Source organism: Larimichthys crocea, chromosome III, assembly GCF_000972845.2.
Source record: "Larimichthys crocea isolate SSNF chromosome III, L_crocea_2.0, whole genome shotgun sequence".
In the NCBI taxonomy this organism is placed as follows: Eukaryota; Metazoa; Chordata; class Actinopteri; family Sciaenidae; genus Larimichthys; species Larimichthys crocea.
The window spans coordinates 33943405-33968212 of NC_040013.1; the positions used below are offsets into that span (position 1 = coordinate 33943405).

Consider the following 24808-nt stretch of genomic DNA (forward strand, 5'->3'; position numbering starts at 1 on the left):
AGGACACAGACTACATCACATTTATATTTTTGCAATATCTCTTCTTGTTTAACAGTCCTTTCATGTTTAGTTTTCATTTAGAAATATGAAATCTAACAAATGCTCCATCCTCCTTGCCCTTTCTTTCACATTTCTATTGAAATTAAACAGTTATGCTTTAATATTATTTGGTGACAGTTTTGGCATAAAAGGCTGCTAAAAGCTGATTCTCCCTTAGTCTGTCTGAGATATTAGACTGGTGACTGTAATTTGATTTTACTGTACTTTCCTTTGGTTATAAAACAATTTCACTTTCAAGGGGAAATCACTGGCATTGTCAGCCTACAAGCAGAAGACTGTACTATGGGTGAGGGAGTAGTAAATGCCAGAGGCATCTTTCAACATCAGTGTTATTTCATATTAAGTTCTCTCTAAACATCCTTGCTCACTAAGTGTCCTTGGTCATCTCAAGTTTTTGGAGATCATGACCATGTGCTGGAGAGTTTTGACATTGCCACACACTTTGTCATTTCCTTACACAAGGACAAGAGCAAGGACTTTCTTGGTTATACTTTCTTTTTTTACCCAGTCTAATGTCCCATTTCTCTGTACCTTTTTTTTTTTTTTACAGAGCTGAGCCTTAACATCAAGTGGACATGATTTAGATCTGTGAAACGGCTTCTAATTCTTTTAAATAAAAAGATTACAAAAAGATTCCAATACTACCCTGTATGTTTCTGTTTCATACATGTTGTGGTCTTGCCTTTTTGGCATTTTGAGGAACAAGGAACATCTCTGTCATGTGAATTTGCCTTTTGCCATTTCTCAGAGACTGACAAGCATGTTCTGCAACTGTTCAGCTTTATAGCTTTAGTGCTTTTGAAATATTCACTTCAACAGGAAGATGCTGTTTCCTGCTTCCACACAAACTGTGCAGTCAACAATAAAGTGAGCAGCACTTTTATAATAACTGCACATCACTGTGTCAAGAAATCCTTGACTGACCTTGAACGACATGTTCAACGACATGTACAACTGCTTTGGATCAGCGTCTTTGAGATGCTGATTCAAGGCTAAGCTATGATAAATTCTGCTTCAGTGTTGTTGTTTTTTTACACTATCTCATATAAAGTGTTTTTGAACAAAATGCTTCAGGGTTCTCTAAGTCCCTGAACACATCATGTGCACATACAGGGTAGCAACAACCCTCTACACAACTCTCTGTCACGTATACAGTTTGTATAAGTGTATGGACGCCTCAGAGGTCTAAAAATGACATGTACATCTTGTCAGTCCACGGGCCACTCAGGTCGATTTTGGTGATTGCCACCGGCAGAAGCTATAACAGTTCCCCCTTCAGGTTCCTGTCATCAGTATCCTTACTTTCACATTTGCTATAGCCCATGTCTGGCCTGAAGCCCATGCAACTATTTTTGCACTATAATGAGGCTATTGGATAGGTACCTCCACCATGGGAAGTTTTAGATGCAGCTCGGTACCAGTAAAACTTTTGAATATTCATGTCCAAGGGTAATATTTTTAGAAGCTTTTATATCAGGTACATCTGAGGGCGGTGCATGGCAAATGTTTTATTTTCAACTGTTTGCTTTGTCAGAGGCAGGATGCTGCATACTGCTCATAAAGACAGTATGCAGTACTTTTGGTATGTTGTGCTACAAAGCCTTGATCTCATCAAAAAATAGTTTAGTACAAGTTTAGTACAAGTAGTTAAACTCAAGCAGCCTGATTGGTCAGCGATAACTAGGCTTATAATTTTCAAATTTGATGCTATGCCAACACTTGTACTGGCAATATTTAGGCATGGGCACTTTTATGTTGATTTCGGTGTTGCTAAATATACACGATACTACAGAAAATGATTGCTGTTTTGATCTGCTGTAGCACAGCATGCAGAGGCATCAGTGTGCCATCTCTGAATTGACATGTGTTGCAGCTTTTTCTCTTTTCCATGATCATTTTAGCCCCATGTGATGTTTCACTTGGCTAAATGAAACATGTTCACCTATGCTCGCTCCTGCATTGCCCTGACAAATATTCCATATGGTGCAGAGCATCTGGCAGCTGTTTTGATAATTTTATTTTTTTTTCAATACTATAATGAATGCAGGCGTTTGAACAGCTCTGTTCTGTCAACCGGATTATCCCGAGGTCAACAAGCTGTTGGATGTTTATTTACAGAGTCTACAAAAAAGTTGTACTCTCTGTGTTTTCAGGCAGGGGTACATAAAATATTAATCGTATCACTGACATTGGTCATGGTGTGTGTGTGTGTGTGTGTGTGTGTGTGTGTGTGTGTGTGTGTGTGTGTGTGTGTGTGTGTGTGATTTACATTGTGCATAACACAAAAAACATTACAACATTACAGTAGAATCACCACAAGATGCCAGTTGTGAAGGGAACACTTGTCTTGTATATCATTATATGTTTATAGCTCTCCATTTAGTTGATCCCCTAGGATCACAATCCATTTTCTAATAGTATCTCAGTCCCATGTGTATTACACTCCAGCTGCAACCCACCAAAGCTGAGTGATGAAACCTCTGCAGCAGGTCTGCTACTGATATGTACAATAACTGGCAGCACAGTCAGCCATAGTTGTTTATTCTTTTCATGCTGGCTTAATGTATAAATTACATTTTGTAACACATTAACAGATTAGCCATGGAGTGCTAGGAAGTGAATGCAGATGCAAAATAAGAAAACCCCATTATTGATAGCATGTTATGGTGTTGGGTTGTAATTGCCGGTTTCCAAGCTCTGGAGTGGAAATGGGAGCAGACTCTGTCACTGGGTTTCAGGGATGCTTTATTTCATGGTTGATGGTTTTCTGCATGTTCATGGTTTATGATGTTGATTATTTCCTGTGTTTATGCCTTCTTGAGTATAAAAGTGAACAAATGTAACCCCATCCAGATGGACTTCCTACCCTGATGGCCTTTTGCATCTGTCATAATGGGCTGCAAGAGTAAAAGGCAGTGTGTTGGAGGATTCAGGCAGCGTCTGTAAACTAGAGCAGACGGAAGCTCACACAGGCTGTAACAAAGACAGTTGTACCTGGTTATCTAAACCAAATACAATTTAGAATTCAAAATAAATGTGTGCCCTCCATTATCACTCGGGGCAAATTTGTTTGGTACCGAAACTCAAATTTGAACTAGGAAGGAGCTCAGCAAAATCTAATGTTTACAGCTGCCCATCCTGACACCCTTTTGTTTTTACTTCCACAAATGAGTGAATATGCATCTAATTTACCTCTACAAACTTTTATGATGGCTGTGGAGTTGTAGACACTGGAATCAAAGTCATTCTTATAAATGTTGTGCAATTTGAGAAGAAATAAAACCTAAATAGACAAATAATATATAATAAATACATTAGCCATATTTATTTAGTCTGGTTAGTATGGATAAAAAAAAATAATGGTTTAAAGTCATTCCCTTGTAGTCATTGTTTTATTTGAATTAAAATGTGATGGAGCACAGAGCCAATATGTGTGAATAATGTGTCCAAACACTTACAGAGTGCACTGCAGGTGTCTCAGCTTGCATTCAAATGAGCAGGGAATCCCTCATATTAAATTATTATTATATTTTGTCTCACTGTTGTGAAGTGAATGCCAACACCATTCTCCTGGCAAATAACACAATAGGAATTATATTACTGAGTTTATGTCACGTTTCAGGTTTTTCACCTGCTCATGTTTCCTTTCTGAAGTATTATTACAGGTATCTGCAGACAAGCTGAGTAAACATGAAGCCCATCTATCTACAGTATATGACAGCTGTGTCAATGGAGACTGTCTGAACATTGATCTCCTGATTTGCCACCATTAGTCTTCTTTATGAGTCTTTTACTGCTTCTCGGGTGATAGAACAATCGATACACTCTGTTTACACGTTTTAATATAGCTGTGTGTTCTGGTACTATTGAGTCAACTGCTATGGGAACATGAGGTTTGTGCTTATAGACAAGAACATGCTATTGTGTGCGTGTGTGTGTGTGTGTGTGTATACATACAATGAATTCCTGGTGCTGGAAACACACAACACACAGACACGTGAGTGAACATTTCCTGCCTTGGAAGCTGTCTCCATGGCAATATAGCAGGAAAAGGGGGAGGTGGGGAGGGTAGCTGGAAGATGGTGCATATCTTATGTTCTTTCTCCCACCTACTCTCTTTATCTACACATGCATATCTCCCTCGTGACTTGGCTGCTGTAATTGCCCTCCTGCTCTCCTCTTTGCCTATGTTTTTTGCCCTGTGTGTTCATCTTGTCAGACAAGGTAAAAGGCTCCGAGGGTCCCTCTTTGAACTGCAAGACCATCATTTCTTCTCCTCCACGCTCATTAGTGACAACAGGTTTCTACATTACAGGAACTGTTAATAGGCCTTTTTCACCACCCGCATTCATCTAGCCCACCTACTGTAGCTACATCCTCATTTTCTGCTTAAATGACCAAATGACCCAAGCCTGCTAAGGTCCATTATGTTTGATTTCATAGCTTTATAATTGTCATTGTATCTGTCATGGGTAAGGTAACATGTGCTCTAGCTTTTAACAGGAGATGGTTGTCAATTATTAATGGATACTTTTGTCTTAGTGCTCAATACAAACCAGACTGTTTGCTCATATCCTTATTTATGAATGTGGAGAAATCAGTCTTTACCCAAGTGATTCAGACTCGCACACACTATTATAGATCATATGGTAGGGTATTAAATGTGTATACCAAATATGAAGAGCAAATTGAAATTATTAAACCCTCCTGGGTGTCAGTTTCAAGTCTAAATTGGTGAATTTACATAATTGTCTCAGTAGAGCAATTAAAAACCCTTCCCTTAGCTCAAACTTGGTATGTGTCATGTCTGTACAGTCTGCATATGCAACACAGCAGGTGCACTATTAAGAGAATGTCAAGAGTATGAAAAAATAGGGCTTTATTTATTTAATAATCTGCATTATTGATCAAGTACCAGTGCTTCACATTTGGATTCAAACTCATTTGTGGCTGACTTTGTTGCACTGTGACGGGGCACTGTAATGACTGGTGGTAAATGGATGATAACGGAATTAGTCAGAAGGAAGACAGAGGCTTTTTCCTGCCCTAGATTTATACAAAGTGCAGTCATTTTTTATTTTTTACTGGAAACCTTCCTCAAACACAATTATGGCAATGGAACTCCCTTAAATAAATCTTCTGAAATTGCAGTGATGTGTCATTGATTGTGATTCCCTTGTCTTTTATTCTTTGATATTTTCGTGCTTTTAGTTCTCATCTTAAAAAAAGTTCTTGTAACTGTTAACGATGACGATATTCTATCTTTTTTGTTACTGTAAAAGAAAAAAAATCTGGAGAACACCAAAATCAAACAATGTGTTTGTTAGTTCTTTCCAACTTCCTGTGCCTCTTTTTTGCAAGTCTAAGCCATTTTGTTTCTATGGAAGACATCCTGTAAAACTTTAAAAACAGATCATTAATGAATTACTTTTATTCATGACTTTTATTTTAAGAAAGACTCATACATTTTGGCAAATGCAACTGACAAACTGCAGTGCTTATGTTAACGTAAGCACTATGGTGCAACCGTGTGGCTCATCTGTGTGTTTTTAATAGTTTGGACACTTGAAATAAGCACAGAGAAATAAGATATAATCAGGCTCTGGCCACACAAACACACAAGAGTAAAGAAGAAAAATATAGAATATCTTTAGTAATCTGAATGAATATTGCTAACATATGCCAAATGTCTCAATGCTTTGGTATTTAATATAAAGTATATTTAGGATATTTTGTTAGTTTTGTTGCAAAACAGGTTTATATTCCTGAAACTAAGGTACGTTTTGTTAGAAGTACTGAAACTCTTGGCACCTGTAGCCAGAATGCAAACATCTATGAACGTGTCTGAACCGCAACAACTATCACATGTTGAGATATTGATTTCAACAAACCAGTATGGATTGAATGTTCAAATGTTTTCTGGTCATTTCTGTGTGTATTTCTGTTGGCAGGAGGTGCTATGTACATGCTCATCTATACATTTACATTGACATCATGTCACTGTTCCTCCTCAGGGTGCAGGTGGAGTTCTATGTGAATGAAAACACCTTCAAGGAGAGGCTGAAGCTTTTCTTCATCAAAAACCAAAGGTCAAGTAAGTACAGCTGACAGCGAGCATCACGCCATTCTCCTCCTCTCTTCCCGTAATGCAAACGGTGACAGGCTGCTGCTGCTTGATATGGTCAAAGCTAAATGAACATATAAAAGCTTAATGTAGGAAATTGGAGTCAGTGATGACCATTTTCTATCTCAGTTGGGACTTTATTATTACATTAGCTGCCTCATTGTAAAATACTGTATTTTTGGGCGTGTGGGCTTGGACAGAAAGCTCATGGTTCATTTGCTGAAAAATGAGGCAGGGCTGCAGTGATTTTCTCAATAGTAGATAAGACATCCCTGAAAGAAACATTGGTTCAGCTCAGCAGCTTGGTGCATTGTGTTTAGAAGCCATTCATTTACAGCCAGTTTATAAAAAATGTACATTGGTGGACATAACATGTCCTCAGCACTGACACAGCTCTCTGCTGTCTTTCCCTCAACTTGTCAGTGTCAATAAACCACCACAGCCTTTGACATAAAACGACACAGTCTAATAAAAATGTCACACTTGGCTGCAGGGGTCTCTTGTTCTATTCTGTTGCAATGCTGTTTGTTTTTTTCCAGTTTCAAATCATTTTAACATTGATGCTGGTTTAATGTGAAGAGGTCACGTCACGAGAGATTAGGTAGCTGCATGATGATTGGAAATGGGCAATACAACTAGCACCATCCTCTGGCTAGCAAGCATACTTGCAGGCAAGATTCTGTCCTGCCCATTTAGTGATGCAGGTCGTGTGTGTGTGCTTATCAGCATATGCCTGCACTTATCAAAACAGAAAATCATGATGCCATAAACATTATTATCCCTCTCGGCTGTTTCTGAGCAATCCCACCAGATATTTATCTTGCTGTGTAGTTTGTCATGTCTGAAGCTAGTGTTATTTTCTGTTAGGCTTGGAGGATTTGAAAGTTCTGCATCAGAGGAAATCAGTTGTGACAGTCAGCCAAAGCAGCATGCAACTGCATCAGTCACACTTCAGTGCTTTGACTGATAAAGTCTCTTTAGGCCTTTCATGAAAGGCATTTCATGCGCCTTAACAACTGCTATTAAAGAGGGATCTGGCTGCATTTGTCCTCAGTATTTAGGCCGACAATTACAAAGGTGGTCACAACACTGTAGGGCTTGAACTTAACATGATAGATAAATGTGAAAAAGTGTGCAGAGGTTCAAATATAGTAGAATAGAAGTACATGAACTCCTTTTCAGTTGAGTGAGTGACTGAAGCCAGACCAGCTTTTGAGTCACATGATGTGCTTTTTGTTGGTTCGCAGGCCTGAGAATCCGCCTGTTCAACTTCTCGCTGAAGATCCTCACGTGTGCCCTCTACATACTGAGAGTCAGCCTGGATAACCCCAAAGACGACAACCCATGGTAAGAGTCGCACTCAGCAGTTATTACCCCACCCGTCACTCATCATCAGTCTCGTATTGCAGATGTGTTCATGCTTAAGATGCCTTTTTGTTGTGTTTTCTTTTGTTGATTTTTTTTATACTTGGCAACATATTTGGTGCTAAGTAAATGTAGTAGGAAACTGTATGTAAATGCAGCTCATGACACCATCTCCGTGTTTCAAACTGAGCAGACAACTTGCCGCATGCAAGAGGATTTTTCCAGGAATTGTTCCCATAGCCATGTGCATACAACAACAAATATAACATATATCATGACAGCAGAGAACTTTTATTAATAAGAAAACTGTGTTTATTTTTGACTATGGATATGTCAAAATCAGTTTTCTAATTGAGAATTACTCTTACTTACCTACTAAAATTGAGATTGTCAGTTTGTGTGTCTAAAGTTAAAAAGAGTAAAGCCATGTTGCTCCCTCTGTGCAGTCATGTGGAATCTAAAGATTGTATTCGTGCTTACATCACAGCAGCTTTTAGTGCGTTAGGTTTGTTCTTTATGGCAACACACCAACTGATGGAAATGTTTCCCAGTGGGGATGTTTCCACTCATGTGCATACATCCACACACACCTTCAAGCTTTTTATGTTTCCTTTGATACTGTTCTTTCTCCACAGTGCAACGTGTCGGAACAGCAGTGAGACTAATGGTACAAATCCGACAGACATTGACTGGTATGTTTCAGTCCAAATGTTAATTAACTGCAAACGAAGCGTGTTCATTTTCTGTCATGCGGTCACATGCAGATGGACTGAAGTGTGAGGAAAACTTTCTTGTGGGTTTTGACAGGAAGTTGATTTTCTGGGTTAACAGACGGGAACCTGTATGGGCGATACAGGTAAGAGAAATAACACTCCAGTTAAAGTGCACATAAATCAAATTCCTCTGCATGAACTGAATCTTAATGCAGGATTCAACCCAAACACAATAGCAGCCATTTATTAGATAAAAAGCATTGCAGAGGGCTGTGGTTCCTCAGTGAAGTTTGAGCAGCCAGGAGAGATGAGTTTCCAGTTGCCGGGTTCATTTATCTTCCTCTTCCCCCTCTGCTTTAGGTGACAGTGGCCTTAATCAGTTTCTTGGAGACCATGCTAATCACATATCTCAGCTACAAGGTAAGGAACTCATTCACAATGCACAGTTTTTCTATTTAATCCTTGCTAATGTCTTACAGCTGCCTGATCAAAGTCCAGCACTGCCCGTTTGTACTCTTTCTCGTGGTCTGACAGCTTTCACTGTCTAGTCCAAGCACCGGTGCCAAGGCACCTGTCAAAGAAATGGGGCCAGAAGACTTCTGCCACTAATTTTAGACTCAGGCATCACATACTCTGGCCCAGAAACAAGTTGCATAAACAGGTTTGCAGGGCTTGAAGTGCCTTTTTCTAAAGGTGCACTTTTTATATGCAAGTTCATATGCACTTAAAGGGAGGATTATGCAGGTAGTGAGTGAAGATAATATTATATATTCAGTGGAAATAACTCAGGTTCCCACAAGTTGAAAAGGTCAGTCTTTATGTAAGGTTCCTCTTCTGCTAATGATCTGGGATAAGCCATGGGACTTTTGCCACTTCATACACTGTACGTACATTCATATAGAAACGCCTTACAATATAAAACAATCCAAGTTTTTTCTGTTTTATGGTCACAAGGCTGAACTGCCTTAGGGATTTGGGGATATAGGGAACAAATATGCAGAAGCCACCTTCTGTATGAATGCTTAAATATCAAGTCTTCATTGTGCCATGGCATTGCTGCTCTGAGACTTCTCATTACTTCTCATGTTCTGTCCTGCAGTGATCATCTAAAGTTTAATTTGATTGATACTTTATGTCTTGCCATGAGGTGTTTTCTTTTCTCAGAGGGTTGGACCTCTTTTGCTTTCATCTTATGAGAAGCAAATGCCTGGATTTTATTTAATTAATTTGGTGAAAGCTCTATATAAAACTCCATCATATACAGAATCCAGAATCCACCCGCAAACTTCACTGTAAACTCTGCTGCTCTCTTGATGTTTGTCTACATCTTTCCAGTGTCCACATTATTTAAAATAGCTTCTGTTGTTTGGAAATAGCTTAGCCTTCCTTTGTTCAAGGCCTTATTTAATACATATTTTAGCAGGCAATAATGCATGAATTTTATAAAAGCTAATATACATAACACAATGTCTAAAAGCAGGATCACAGAATGCAGCATGCAAAGTTCAAAAAGTTATGAAATCTGGTAGTTGTGATAAAGATATTTAATTACAATGGATTAGGGTTATTATAATAACAATCTGTGTATAAACATTTACAGAGTAGCGAAGCATCATTAACAGGCTCCACAAACAAGCACGTGCTTTGAATGCCTTAAAAACAAAACCAGGTCAATGTGCTGTTTTCTTGACCCAACATTAGTTACTTCCAGCTTTGATAAGATAAGATCAATACTAAACAAAAAAATTAATTATATGTCTCTGAGTGTAACATGGACTCACAATATACAAAACTGTTGTTCTCTTGTGTGTTCATGCAGTATTGTTTTTTTTTTTTTACAGTACAGCAATTACACTTCTCTAAGATAATCTGCACTCTCATTGGTTCATTCAATTATTTCACATCAATTTCCTTTCTAGGGGAACATTTGGGAGCAGATGTTCCAGATATCCTTCATATTGGAGATGATCAACACAGTGCCATTTATAATCACAGTGAGTAATTGACTTAATCAATTGATCAGTCAATCTGGTGTGCAGAAAATGTATTATCACAGGCACTTTCTGTTAGGCTTGAGGTCATTTTGGTATTGGATTGTTCTGAGCAATCCAATAATCACATGTTAATGCCCCAGTGAGTTGTGTTCCTCATCTCACACTAAACATCTTGCCAAGAGCATGTTCATTTAATTTTATATTTTTCTCTGTATTGAGGATAATGATTTAATGTTTCAGGTGTGTTAACTGATTAGTATTTCACTGAAATGTTTCACCCCTCTTCTTTAAGATCTTCTGGAAACCGTTGAGAAACATATTTGTCCCTGTATTTCTTAACTGCTGGCTAGCCAAAGGTGCCCTGGAGAACATGATTGTAAGTATTTTCTGTAATTTATGTATTGCATGAAGCAGCACATGCAGATTGCTGGTTTGTTTTGCCACAAAGGGATTTGGACATTATTCGTTCTGTGGCAGCTATGTTGGAGGCCCTCAGTTCATGAGTAATGGTGGCCATAAGGCCAGAGTGGCTATATACAATTTAGTCTGAATTTTAATTCAACAGGCTAATTTCTTTCTTTTCTTTTCTTTCTTTTTGTGTAACATGATATAGCACTGGCACTAGTTACTTTGCTAAACCAGATCAATGAGTTAACTGAGCAGAGGGTTAGCGATGGAAGATATTTTTTCACAGCTGCCTAAAAAATTTAGTGAATCTAAATCGGGATTTTTACTTTTAGTTTAAGACTTAACAGACCCACAAGTGTGTATCATGTACAGATGGTTACACAGAGAACTACATTAGCTGTTTCTCACTCTCATTCTGCTGATCTTCTCACTGGCTGTAGTTGCTCAGGGTTAGTGATGCAACTACAAACCGTACAAATATTTGGTGGTGCATTGCATTTATTGGGGGAGCAATAAGCAGAACTTACAGTTAGGATAAAAAAAAAGGTTGTAAGCTAAATCAAACAGGACAAAGCACTGCAGTGCAACTTACAGACAGAGACGAAATAAAATTAGTGCTACACACAAGTCTGGTGTTGTACTATCAATATTGTCCAGGATCTGCCATAGGTGCAAAGTGACTAGTACATGGAATTCAAAGCAATTAGATGATATCCAGCTGGTATAGTATGTGTGCTGTCACTGTGATTCAAATGAGAACATGACAGAGTAAGAGCCTATTGCCAAGGCGGTAGTTTGGGCAGATGGTAGAATCTGAGGCCAAGCAGCCCAGCACATGGAGAGAAAGCAGTGACAGTTTGGAGAGGCGGTGGCAGGCAGAACATGCTAACAAGGTGCAAATGAAAATGAGTCGTGAGCGCCTACATTCAAAGACAGTATACTAATGTAGGAGAAAACACAGTATTATAATAAAATGTTCCAATAATGATGACAGGACAGTGAAGCAATCGCAAACTTAAATTAGGTAATGGAAAATGTATTAAGTTTGAAATCACTGGTATGGATATGAAAGTATCATTCACAGTAAAATCCATCACATGCCTATTTTATAATCTCTTTCCAGAATGACTTCCATCGTGCAATCCAGAGGACCCACTCTGCCATGTTCAACCAGGTGTTCATCCTCATCTGCACCTTACTGTGTCTGGTTTTCACTGGGTGAGTGAAAGTCACAGAAATGAAATCTCTGATCATCGAGTCTTTTGGCACCTGTTTCCTGACCCTCGCTGCAAAATCAGTTTCCTGAACCGTGTACTGCACAACCCCAAAAAACAAAAAAACAACACAGTTGGTGGTGTGCATGTCTTGGACAAGGCGGCGTCTTTGGAAGAAGTTATTCAGACAGACAGTGAGCTGTTATTGGCACAATGGTGGGGCTAAAGGCGCACGGTTTTTCTGGCAAAGTAAAATTTGAGTTGAAAGAGACCATAAAGCAGCAAAATATAAAGAGGTAGGAGTTAGTGAATACAGAGAAGCCAGTTGGCTCTTCTAACTGACAAAAAGCCTGAGAATAGTGATGAGCACCAGGGAATGGATATCGGGTCACATGCTAATCTAAATGCGGGCAGTAGGTGAGAGACAAACAAGAAGAAAAGTGTTAAAATAACCCATCCTTTTTCATTTCCTTTGTCTCATCGATTTTAGAACACCGGTTTGCTTTAATCAAAGCTGTCACTCTTAAACTCTTTGGCAGCTGCCTTGTGCCTTGGCCAGCACTCAGCACAAACCTCCTCTAATCCTCTCTGTCTAGTTAGACATCTCCTCATTCCTGCCTCTGGGTTTCATTAAATCTCTCAGTAAAAAAAAAACACAAATGAATTAACACAAGCAGTAAGGTGGAACCAGCCAATCAATAGTGTCACTTTAAATGACTTACTGAGCGGGAGCCTAAGCTGTATTGACTCCACTGCCCCTTTGATCTTAAGCAAATTGGATTTAATATCCAATCCACCAAGCTGAAACTTAATACTGACACAGATTTTCCTGGTAAAATATTCCGTCATCAATATTTAAATTAGCCTTACCCGTAGGAGACTTGTCTGATGTAACACCGTCGAGTTATTGAAGAATTCGTCTTCTTTCTGCAGAGCTTGTGGGATCCAGCATCTAGAGAGAGCCGGGAAGCACCTGAACCTGTTTGACTCGTTCTATTTCTGCATCGTCACTTTCTCCACCGTGGGCTACGGAGATGTCACACCACAAATATGGCCTTCTCAGCTACTGGTGGTCATTCTCATCTGTGTTGCCCTGGTAGTGCTCCCATTGCAGGTAAACAAACTCTCAAAGTGCAGTGAGGGATGCTTGTGTACGCATCAGGAATTCTTTTATCTGCATCTGGTGCTGACCTTTGTGGATTTATCATCAAATATTAAATGCCATTTTCTGGCAGCCGTTACAGCTCAGACAGCAAATAAATATATGATAAGTTGCTTTCTTACTTACTTACTTGGCTTACGTTGTTTTTAAAGATCCAACACATGTTCTCCACATCATCTCTTCTGATGTCTTTAGCTTCCCCGCAGTGAGAAAAAGAAATGAACTCCCGTTGCTTGCAAGCGACTGCATCAGCAGTTTTGCACTCCACTGCTTCCACCATCTGTGTCCAGACAGCAAATCTATCTCGCATTATTTATTTAATTCTTGTTGCATTTGACATCATGCCGATGTTTCTTTGACGCTGTGTCAGTTTGAAGAACTAGCATACCTGTGGATGGAGAGCCAGAAGTTAGGAGGAAACTACAGCCGCCACCGGGCGCAGACAGAGAAGCATGTGGTGTTGTGTGTCAGCTCGCTGAAGATTGACCTGCTGATGGATTTCCTCAACGAGTTCTACGCCCACCCCAGACTACAGGTACCGCAAGCGCTTCAGCTCCCGCTGCTTTCTCGATGGTCATTCTCCAGCCAAAATGGTGACCATTTAGGGCAATAAGTGATCAGTGTTCCACATTCCCTCACTGCATGTTGTCATAATTGACAGTATGAACGCACGTATGTACTTAAAATATCAAGTGACTATAGATTTATGATTTAATGTACACATTTTATGCCAATTTCTCACATTTTAAGAGTTTTGTTGTATTCCTGTGGAATAAATGTTGGAGATATTCTACGATTATAATAATAATAATAATTATATATCCCTTAAATATCCCTTGTTTTCCAGGACTACTATGTGGTGATCCTGTGTCCAACGGAGATAGACATTCAGGTTCGCCGTATCCTCCAAATCCCTCTGTGGTCCCAAAGGGTCATCTACCTTCAAGGATCTGCCCTCAAGGACCAGGACCTGATGAGGGCCAAGTGAGTACAAGCGTAATCTGGACTAGGCTTCTGAATCGCTGCCCGCATGTGTGATTTGTAGCTAATGAAATTATTCAATCTGATTTTCAGGCTACATGTGTTCATTTTTTAGTCTGGCACACAATATTTCATTCATTTTAAGAACTGGATAAGAATCCAGATGTAAGACCTTGAAGTTCGGTCAGAGAATAAGATGCTTACAAATCCACTTAGCTGCCCTCTGCTCGCACTTCAGTGTAATGGGATTTCACTGTACAGTACATTGATCCGCTGCTCACATCAAAGCCACACTCAACGAGGCAGCAAAAGAAACAGTGATAGATGACAATGAAATATGTTTGACCTGTAAATTTTTTTTCTCCTTCCCTGCAAAATATTGCTGCACCATCTTCATTTGTGGTTTGAATATTACTTTTTATTGCTTGTGGTGAATCCAAAGTCTAAATTTGTCCAGGAGCACATCCCCCTTTTTTGTTACAACAGCCCCTAGCCCCTATCTAATGTGCAAAGTTGCGCAGGTGATTAAACACCGTGCCAGTTTCACACCCTGATATGTAATGGATAAAATCACCCAGCCAGATAAGCCTCTTAGACACATCAGCCATGCTGTGCTGAAAGGTTTCCTTGTAATCATTTCATACTGTCAGTCTTTGTAAGTTCACAGAACGCAAGTTTCCTGTCATGAGTGAATGATCTCTGCCCCTCATATGGCACCAGCAATGCGCTCTATCAAACAACTGCAGATTGTTTGCATGCTAGAATGGGGCTTTAACATTTTCAGCCGTCGTCATGGGACATTAGCACTCAATCCCAGCCTACCCTTTCTTTAAAGCATTGAATTAATTTTCCGTTTGGTTGAACGTGCTCCTCGCAGTTACCAACCTGTGAACCTGCCTGTCTGTATGTCTCTCTTTGCTCGTTTCTCGTTCGGTCCTCAGGATGGATGACGCAGAGGCCTGCTTCATCCTCAGCAGCAGGAACGAAGTCGACCGAACTGCCGCTGTGAGTCGCATCAACAAGCATCAGTTAAAATGGTCATAAACCTCTTCCAGTATAAAAAGAGTAATTTCACTGGAGCAATTTTGTCCTTCACACTCCCTCATAAATTATCAGAGAGGGTTACCGATGATATTGTGATTCTATTGGAACTGGCACTGAGTATTGGGAGCACATTGAGTTACTGAGGCGAACTTTATGGTCCATGAAATTCAGATTGCATTTACAAATGAGTCCCTGCATGAATGAAATAGAACCATTTCTTCTCCCACAGGATCACCAGACTATTTTGAGGGCTTGGGCTGCCAAAGACTTTGCTCCAAATTGCCCTCTTTACGTCCAAATTCTCAAACCAGAAAATAAATTCCACGTCAAGTTTGCTGGTGAGTGCAGTGCAAGTTCACATGTAAAGAAAACAAAGACAGACTAAGACTAACATTATTGTAATTCATCTGTTTCGATCAGATCATGTGGTGTGTGAAGAGGAGTTCAAGTATGCCATGTTGGCGCTGAACTGTGTGTGCCCGGCCACGTCGACCTTAGTCACACTCCTGGTTCACACCTCCAGAGGACAGTGAGTACACGCGTGATACTCATATGCATGTATTGCACGTGATGTGAATTTGGGGAATTGAAATGTATCAAATATAAAAATGTGCCCTTACAGCAAATGTAAGTGATTGGTCACACAGCTGTTTTCCTATCTTTTTACAGTCTTTATGCTAAGCTAGGCTAACCATCACCTGACTTCACATGTATCATTATTTTCGACCAACTCAACAAACTATTTATATGTTTTTTTAGAGTGCTTGTCAGTTGTCAGTCAAACCAAAATGGAGTTTGCAACTCTCTTGAATTGGCATGTAATAGAGGCTGCAGCACCCCACCTTTCTTTTTTTACTGGATTTACTGTATATGTGTAGTGCACTAGTATTTGTAGTAGGAAGTGGTTTGACTATAGTTTATCCATTATTTAAAACTAGTTTGTTTATAATACAAAATCTATTAAGACAAGGCAGGTTGGATTTCTCACACTGGAGCACATTGTTTTAGGGAGTAATGTTTTAAATCAAAGTGACCAAAGATGTCATGACACATGGACAAACAGACATGGTTCCATCCAGCCAGCTACAGATTACATAGTACATAAGTACAGAGTACATAATTACAATTACTGCCACATTACAGTGACACATAAGCCACTGGTGCAACAGGATGCGTGATTTGGTAGATTAGGAAATATGTGGTGACAGAGTTTGCCCTATTTTCTTGAGGTTTAGCAGAGTAGTAAAACATACTGTACAATGAATGGCATACAGTATTTTGTATGATGTTATTTAATAAACAGAGTGCCCCTGTTGACTTGATACATGTAACAGTAGTTCAAGAGAGCTTGACATCGTCCTTGTTTGTCCTTTTTCATCGTATCTCAGCCTTACATTACTAATCCAAACCTGATGTTGTACTCTGCTTCTGCTCCCAGAGCAGCTCAACCTCCAAGAACTGTTTTCATTAAGTAAACTTTCAATCTTTATAACGCTGAGTGGTCTGCTACTGTTTATGTCTTTGTGTTATTTATCATGTGGACAGTTTAGTCCCACATGGTTAATATTAAAGAAAGGTGACACATAGCAGAGGTTATACAGTTTTATACAGACTGTACATGGTTTTTGTCTGCAGAGCTGACTACTGTACTGTCGCCACTGCAGAAACTTGTCACTGTCAAAACAGTAAACATTACCTTGCTTCTTGTAAGGCAATAAATCTGGCTGTGTGTTTCGTATTCTGTGCAAGGTGACCACCAAATATATTTTCATTGCTGTCCACAGACAGCACATCCATTTTAATTTCCATTATGGGAACCTGGCTGTGAAGGTGACACGAATATAAATATATTTCTCTCTGGCAGGTGTTAATTTAAGCATCATCACATTTATTAAAAATGATTAAGTACATGAATTGCCCAAATAAAATGACCTCATAGCCTTTTCTCTTTTGTTCATAACCTTATGACCAGAATTAAGGAGGCTGGGGAGAATAGGGTCATGAAAGGTCAGACAGATTTATCTCTCTGTGAGGGCTGTGGAGTCACAAATAAAGCCAAATTTGATTTAAAAGTGCATCAGTCTATGAATTCAAATGACTCTTGAGTCATTGTTAAAAGAAATGTTGAAAAATTAATGGCAACCTAGTTATATTCTGACATATATTGAAGCAAAAGTTATGATTTCTTTAGTTTAAGACAAGGCTGTGTGCCAGCAGTGTAATAGTCCATTGTAGATGTCTGAACTGTCATGTGTCATAACTGAGTAACTATTCTAAAAATGCTGTTTCAGGGAGGGACAGTTGTCACCGGAGCAGTGGCAAAGGACATACGGACGCTGCTCTGGAAACGAGGTCTACCACATCCGCTTGTGTGACAGCAAGTTTTTTGGCGAGTATGATGGAAAGAGCTTCACCTACGCCTCCTTCCACGCCCATAAGAAGTAAAAACATCCACTGGTTTAATATTGATACACCTAATTATATATTATTTATCTCATTAGAGTAATTGTTAATGTGTTAATGGAGCAAAACATTTGGAGCTGAGGCCCATTTTGAACTTTGCAGGTATGGCGTGTGTTTGATCGGAGTGAAGAGGGAGGACAACAAGAGCATCCTCCTCAACCCAGGCCCCCGCCACATCATGGCCGCCACCGACACCTGCTACTACATCAACATCACCAAGGAGGAGAACTCCGCCTTCATCTTCAAACAGGAAGAGAAGCACAACAAAGGCATGCCCGTCAGCGGCCTCTACGACGCCCCCTCTAGACTGCCAGTGCACAGCATCATCGCTAGCATGGGTGAGACCGAGAGCCAGAGGCAGAAAATACTTTTAGTACGTAGAGAAGTTGGTAAAGAAAGATGTTTGTAGTGGTCTAAATGATTGAGATTACAGACAACCTTACAATCATTGTTTGTTTGAAAGGGTTTCCATGTAAGGAGAGAAAATGGACGCTTTGATGTTTATTCTCTCTAAACTGCACTCACACTGAATATTTCTTAGTCGTGGCTGCCTTGGTGGTGATGCCGGATGCTTTCGCTGACTGTTACGCATGACTTTTTTCTCACATGCCTTTTTTGCTTTCTTGGCTGACATTATTGTGTTGTGCTTTTTCTTTGACCTGTGAAAGTTGATCAGGCCACTTCATTTGGTAAGTTTGTGCACGATGCATCACTTTTTTACACTTATTTACAAGTCCTGTATTTTGATGGAGTAAAAAAAAAAAAAGTTTACTCCACTGTACAAGTTTTAACACTGTACAAGACGGTGATATTTCATTGTTGTTTAACTAACCTTCAGTTTACATTACATAAATGATATACTGTATGTATTGTACATATATCATGTTTCCAATATGTCTGATATATGTATTGTGCGTATATCACACATCATATTAAAACAGCTAATATGATGGCCATATTTATCGACAAACAGTGCATGTTGTTTGTGATAGCTCAAGAGCAATACATTTTCTCCTCAGGGTCAAGCTGAGATAAAGAAGCTGCTAGGTTTGCTCGTGGTTAAGATGCTGAGTAAGCTAAACATGGACCTTATCACTGTACGTCCAATATGAAAAAAGGATTTCCAGGAGCAGATAAAATGGGCGCACCAGGGCTTCTGTGCAAACAAACACTGTTGACTCAAACAATGCATTATAGTAAAAGTGCTGCGCATGCTGTTTCTAAATAGCCGTATGGTTTGCTGCTCATACTGTACAGTAACCTCATGTAATTTTCAGGCACTGTAGCCATAGATCTCCAAAACCCCGATCCGCCCGAGGAGAGTGGCAAACTGACCATACCGACGGAGAACGGCGCTGGAAGCCGCAGGCCGAGCATTGCTCCTGTCTTAGAGATCGCTGACTCCTCCGCTATTCTGCCCTGCGACCTCCTCAGCGACCAGTCAGAAGATGAGACCAACCAATCGGATGAGGAGGGCTCTGTAGGATCCGAGTAAGTGATGTGGTTGTGGTTAAAATGTCAGAAAAAGGGGGTTTGACATTTATTGACACAAAGAGATTTAGTGGTTTTTTAGTGTATAGCGTAGGCAGTAAAGCAGAGAAAGGTCCTTATATGTGAGCACCCTATGCTCTAGACTTGATTGATATCACCTGGCCTCCTCCCTGTCATGTCTCAGTGGTTGTAGAAGGAGAGATGGATGGGTTTGGAATAGCCGTGTAATCTGTATGTCATAATGCAGCAAGGCGTGAACATGGCAGTGATAGACGTGCTCGTGTTGACGGGAAGGTCAGCACTTTTCCTCTTGAGTGAAGCTCATGTTGGGTGTCCTTACCTTGCTCCTCACCTCTCAGTGCTCATCTATCAGTCGTCCAGACAGATACTCTCGGTGATAGCACTCAGCAAGTTGGAGAAATCAGTTTATCTCAGCGGCTTTGCTCTTCTGTTTTCTCCCTCTCTCTGTATGGGGTTTCATTAGATCAGTTTGTGATACATTGGCTGCTTGTGCCTCACAGTCTGCACCTCAGCCCGTACAAAAGTCTTTTTGAACAGCAACTGTTAGACCCAGACAATCAGTGGGTCTCATAAAGTTGGACATAACATGGTCCTCCTAACCTCTGCACCTCTATTACTGCACCCCATGACACTTGAGTAGTTTTTCTTCTTTAACAGTTGTCAGGCACAGAGGTTTGGAAGATGGAGGCTCCTGCATTGTCCTCATGAAACACACTGCTCGCTCAAAGTCCCACAGTGCCATCATGTGGTGATCGGGTTGTAAATGCATCTCTAAACAAAGTCAGACTCTCCTTTATTGGCAAAGTAGAGGGCAACGGGGAAGTGATTAGGGTAATTGCAGCTGACACATTACAAATCAGGGAACAAAGAATCAAATTAGCACACTTGGTGCAAAACCAAACGAGACACGATTAAAACTAAACAAGCTACAAAAACATTGTAATTGTTAATGTAGGTGCCATTAAGCAGGAATGAGTCCTTCAGGCTAATAAACAGTCATTTGAGCAGCTGCAGAATCAAATTGAAAAGCAGAAACAATATTATTTTGGCCGTCGTTCACAATGATATTTAGTATGGTGAAGTAATGATGAGAATAAATAAGAGGGATTCTTTCTGAAGTGGAAACATTCACACCATCATATAGTAATACATTTTTGAATCAATACTATTTTTGTATGTGGGTTCCTTCAGAGAAAGTGTGGAAGGAGGCTTAAGTAACCTCGGAGATGTGCTGCACATCTGCGCAACACGTGACACAAGTTTTGGTAACACTTTGTTTCTTTTCCGTCAGTTTCGTGAAGGGATACCCTCCCAACTCGCCCTACATCGGCAGCTCTCCAACTCTGTGCCACCTCCTACCACAGAAAGCTCCATTCTGCTGCCTTCGCCTCGACAAGGTGAATATACACGCAGCAGCACAGAACTAAACCACAAAAATCCCACTGTAAACCATGAACCATGAAAGAATGGATGTGTGGTGTGTGTCTTAAGAGCACAGTACAACTAAAACCTGGCTGACCACCTCTCTCCATCCAGGGCTGTACACATAGCAGCTTTGAGGACGCCAAGGCATACGGCTTCAAGAATAAGCTGATTATAGTGTCTGCAGAGACGGCAGGAAACGGTCTCTACAACTTCATCGTCCCTCTGCGTGCTTACTATCGGCCAAGGAAGGAGCTCAACCCCATAGTGCTGCTGCTAGACTACCCGTAAGATTTCCTACCATCCGTCTTTGCTTGTCAGTTGTTCTTACTCCTACAGTGATGTAAAACCATGATGCTTCCACTTCAAACACTTGATGTAGAGGCTGATACAAGTGCTGTGATTTGCAATCTAACACAATAAAGATGAAATGAAGATACTAAATAGGTACTTGATACCACATACATATGAGTTGGCATAGAAACTAATAAAGGAGGCTTTTATTTGGCCTCGCTTCGTTGTTCTGGATGTCAACACTATTGTAAATGAATGTAGCTGTAGCTGTAGCAGAATCTTTTTTAAATTATCTTGTAATAATTCTTCTTTATTGGGTGGCACGGTGGTACAGTAGTTTGCACTGTCATCTCACAGCAAGAAGGTTCCTGGTTTCAGCCTCAGCTAGGGCCTTCCTGTGTGGAGTTTGCATGTTGTCCCTGCGTGGGTCCTCTGATTTCGTCCCACAGTCCAAAGACATAAACCTAACAAGTTAATTGGTGACTCTAAAGTGTGTATCCTGCCACTCAAAGTCAGCTGGGATAGCCCCATTGTTACCCTGACGAGGATAAGCAGTTACAAATAATGGATGGTTGGATGGTAATTCGGATATTGATGATTTCTTGCAGAAAGCTGCATAAAACTAAACTGAAGATACAAAAAAATGATCTTATGTGTGACTTTATATTTGCTTTAGTTCCTGGGCTTGAAATGCACCAGTGCTTTATTTATTTTGTTTGCGATTTAAAAACAAACCAAATTGCTTCCAGTGCAGAATTGATCGTGACAACTGGAAGTGTGGGTTAGCTTCTCTTCAAGTTAAACAAACTAAAAAAAACTTGCCTTTTTTGCATTATTCATAAACGGCAGTTCTCTCTGCACACCTTCTTCTGCTCAAACTCACTGTGGGTTTCATTAACTTCACTCAAATCTCCGAAACAGAAACCACACAGGCCAGGAAATCGCTGGCGAAGTGACACCACCAGGGGTTGCCATAGCAACCAGTTTAATCCTCCCATTGCTCTGAAGAATAAAATATATATGTCTCTCTTGTTGCCTCCATAAAATAGAAATGAATGCAGTTCAAACTGTGTCTGATCAACAGATTTCAGGAAATTACAGAAACATTGTCAAAGTGTGTCACTGGAGTTTTACAGAGATAATTAGTGTGGGCTACTCACTCATGTTTCCTGTTTCCCGCAGGCCAGACAATCACTTCTTAGAGGCCATTTGCTGCTTTCCAATGGTTTACTTCATGGCTGGCACTATTGATAAGTATGTGTTTCATTTATTGAAAATCTGCTCATTTGATTAACTCATCAAATGACCGTGTTCGTTTCAGTGTTATTTTGTTTTTAATTTTTGATACAGCTGTTCACATATCATAAATAAAATACACTATAATCTTTGCAAGGTTGCTCTGATTAAAGAAAGTATATACCATAAAACATCATTAAAAGTAATAAACACATCTATTGCTGAAGTACTTTGGATTCCTAGACTGGATTATATTGATTTTCTTATTCGTTTGTGTTGCCGTGGGCTAAGATATTCCCAATACAGCTATGCTGGAGTTTGAAAGCAGAATATGTTTAATTTTCCTTAAACACCACCAATAAATTATGTATTTCTGTCTGTCTCTGAGGATACAAAAGAAAGTGCTCATTCAATTTCACACCTGGATTGGATTTCACCAGCTGTTTGCAAATTTATCTGAATCTGTGGAACCAGGTCACCACCTTTTTAAATATTGAGTTTAGTTAGGTTGAAAACATTGGTTGTGCTGTCTGATAAAAAGCAATTGCCTATGTAAACAGGAAATCAGGGTAACATTACAAAGTTGTAACATGTAGCCTGACTGCTAAAGAATGAGACAGAAAAAATAGATAATGTGTTAAACTTGATTTTATTTCTATCTATTATAGAATTCTATTATTCCATGGATGTTTTAGAGTTAGTATTATTTATGTAATTTAAAATAGGTGGGAAATATCTCCAATGATGCCAACCTAACCAAAACCAACGCTATTTGGTAATTTAGTGAAATGTTATTGGCAGGGCTTTTTATTTTATTATTTTTACAATATTTTTATATTATAATTATCAAATCAGACGTGTCAGTCAGGTCATGTATTAGCAAGTTAATGTTGAGCTATGCAGCAGTTGCAATAAAGCAGTCTGGAGGTGGAAATATTTAAATATTTATATCATGCCCTAGTTTCTGTGGTGCAACATGTTTCAATTTAGTGATGCATAAATCTTTACTGAGTACTTTTATATAAGGTGAACATATGAAGAACTCAGAGGTTATAGGACATGTTGAAAACTGACAATTGATGGCACGCATTGAACATTGCATTGACTAATACCATTGTCACAACATGTCATTAAGTAATGCTAACACTGCTGTTCTCTGATCGGACCAGCTTGGACAACCTGCTCCAGTGTGGCATAATCTACGCTGACAACTTGGTGGTTGTGGACAAGGAGAGCACAATGAGCGCTGAGGAGGACTACATGGCAGACGCCAAGACCATCGTAAACGTCCAGACTATGTTCAGGTAACCCAGAGAGAGCATCCTACACACATACACGTGGCTATTTTTGTATCAGCTTTGGATCAAACGTGCACTAGTTTGCACTTGATAAACTTTACCTGTTCTCCGTCAGATGCTGGAGGGTAAGTGCTTGTTTTTTTTGGAGTTTGCCAGAATGGTGAACGAGTTAATCTCAAAGAAGAACTACACTTGCCAAAGCTCTGAATCCACTCTTTTATTTAACAACCAGAATTAAAAGCATTTATCACTGCCGCATTGTCTCTTTCTCTCAGCACAAGGCATTTCATCCCTCTTCATACATCTCTCTCTCTTTATCTCACTCAGACTGTTCCCCAGTCTCAGCATCATCACTGAGCTCACACACCCATCCAACATGAGGTTCATGCAATTCAGAGCCAAGGACTGCTACTCACTCGCTCTTTCCAAACTGGAGAAGGTGAGCTCTCTTTGAATTTTTTTTTTCTGTGTCATCATGACTGAAACTTTGTGCTATATCAGTCAATTCAAAGAAAGACCAGAAGATTACAGAATATCATCTGTAGAGATTTTAGGTCCATTTTTCAAGCATAGATAGTGAATGGACAGAATAAGATATATGTAGACATAAGAGCTGATGAAGATTTCATGAGATTTACTAGTATCTTGATTTTCGAGATGGAACAGTTAAGCAAACATACGAGAGAACATAATATATTTGATATCCGGCTGCTCTGTTCTTCAGATCTCTTTTTAAAAACTTTTTGTGTGTTTTTCTCTTCAGATCGAGCGTGATAAGGGCTCCAATTTGGCTTTCATGTTCCGGCTGCCGTTTGCTGCAGGCAGAGTATTCAGTATCAGCATGTTGGATACACTGCTTTACCAGGTGGGTAAACACTCACTTTTGGGGTTGAATATGTCATACATATGTTTAGATAAATATAGGAAGTCATCAAAATAAGATGAATAGTTTTATCTAATGTGGACATGACACCTAGATGAAAAGCCTCAGCATTAACACCCTGCAACACTTTCTTCAGATCCATTTAAAGTAATAAGATTTATTCCAGGTGCAGTGGATAAGTTCTTTACTAAGTCACCAAAATTAGTGCACGTAAAGGAGAAATTGTACTTTAGAAATCCAAAGTAGCTCCTAGCTTTCAATGAACAATGCAGATTTATGGAAAGAAACAGTGTGGGAGCATCTGATTGTTTGTTTTAAATAATTAATTAGGATGAATTAATTATTTAAATATGTTGAGAAGCACATCCACATAAACGTCAAACCCTAATTGCTGTACAGGTTGTTTGTAGCTTTACTTTTACTACAGTTACCTCTCAGTATGTATATTTATTTTACCACCTAGTAGTAGATGTATGTCCATCCATCCATATGCACATGTGCATGCCTGTCAATAACCTGTTCTCAGTCACTATATAAAATTTTATTCCTGCATTTTAGCTGCTGCACTGTTTTATTTCTCTGACTCTAATTACATTGTACTTACGCGACTTCTTCATATTTGTTTTGTTTTGACA

The 24808-nt window shown here is 39.6% G+C and overlaps 1 protein-coding gene across 18 annotated transcripts in view; it reads left to right on the forward strand.

Moving 5' to 3' along the window:
* The window catches only part of kcnt1b (potassium sodium-activated channel subfamily T member 1b), a 64211-nt gene that overhangs the window by 28803 nt on the left and 10600 nt on the right, over positions 1 to 24808 (forward strand). For 14 of the 18 annotated variants that reach the window (XM_019271819.2, XM_019271811.2, XM_019271812.2 and 11 more), the window contains 24 exons: positions 6075 to 6154; positions 7432 to 7531; positions 8185 to 8241; positions 8357 to 8405; positions 8623 to 8682; positions 10182 to 10256; positions 10549 to 10632; positions 11788 to 11882; positions 12812 to 12992; positions 13411 to 13575; positions 13888 to 14024; positions 14963 to 15026; positions 15295 to 15403; positions 15486 to 15594; positions 17357 to 17506; positions 17631 to 17866; positions 18197 to 18217; positions 18806 to 19019; positions 20332 to 20437; positions 20577 to 20749; positions 21939 to 22010; positions 23162 to 23296; positions 23618 to 23729; positions 24054 to 24155. In XM_019271819.2, coding sequence (XP_019127364.1) covers positions 6075 to 6154; positions 7432 to 7531; positions 8185 to 8241; positions 8357 to 8405; positions 8623 to 8682; positions 10182 to 10256; positions 10549 to 10632; positions 11788 to 11882; positions 12812 to 12992; positions 13411 to 13575; positions 13888 to 14024; positions 14963 to 15026; positions 15295 to 15403; positions 15486 to 15594; positions 17357 to 17506; positions 17631 to 17866; positions 18197 to 18217; positions 18806 to 19019; positions 20332 to 20437; positions 20577 to 20749; positions 21939 to 22010; positions 23162 to 23296; positions 23618 to 23729; positions 24054 to 24155 — 2686 coding nt within the window. The remainder of the gene's footprint in view (positions 1 to 6074; positions 6155 to 7431; positions 7532 to 8184; positions 8242 to 8356; positions 8406 to 8622; positions 8683 to 10181; positions 10257 to 10548; positions 10633 to 11787; positions 11883 to 12811; positions 12993 to 13410; positions 13576 to 13887; positions 14025 to 14962; positions 15027 to 15294; positions 15404 to 15485; positions 15595 to 17356; positions 17507 to 17630; positions 17867 to 18196; positions 18218 to 18805; positions 19020 to 20331; positions 20438 to 20576; positions 20750 to 21938; positions 22011 to 23161; positions 23297 to 23617; positions 23730 to 24053; positions 24156 to 24808) is intronic. The other 4 variants (XM_019271813.2, XM_019271820.2, XM_019271824.2 and 1 more) reach the window with 1 other exon arrangement.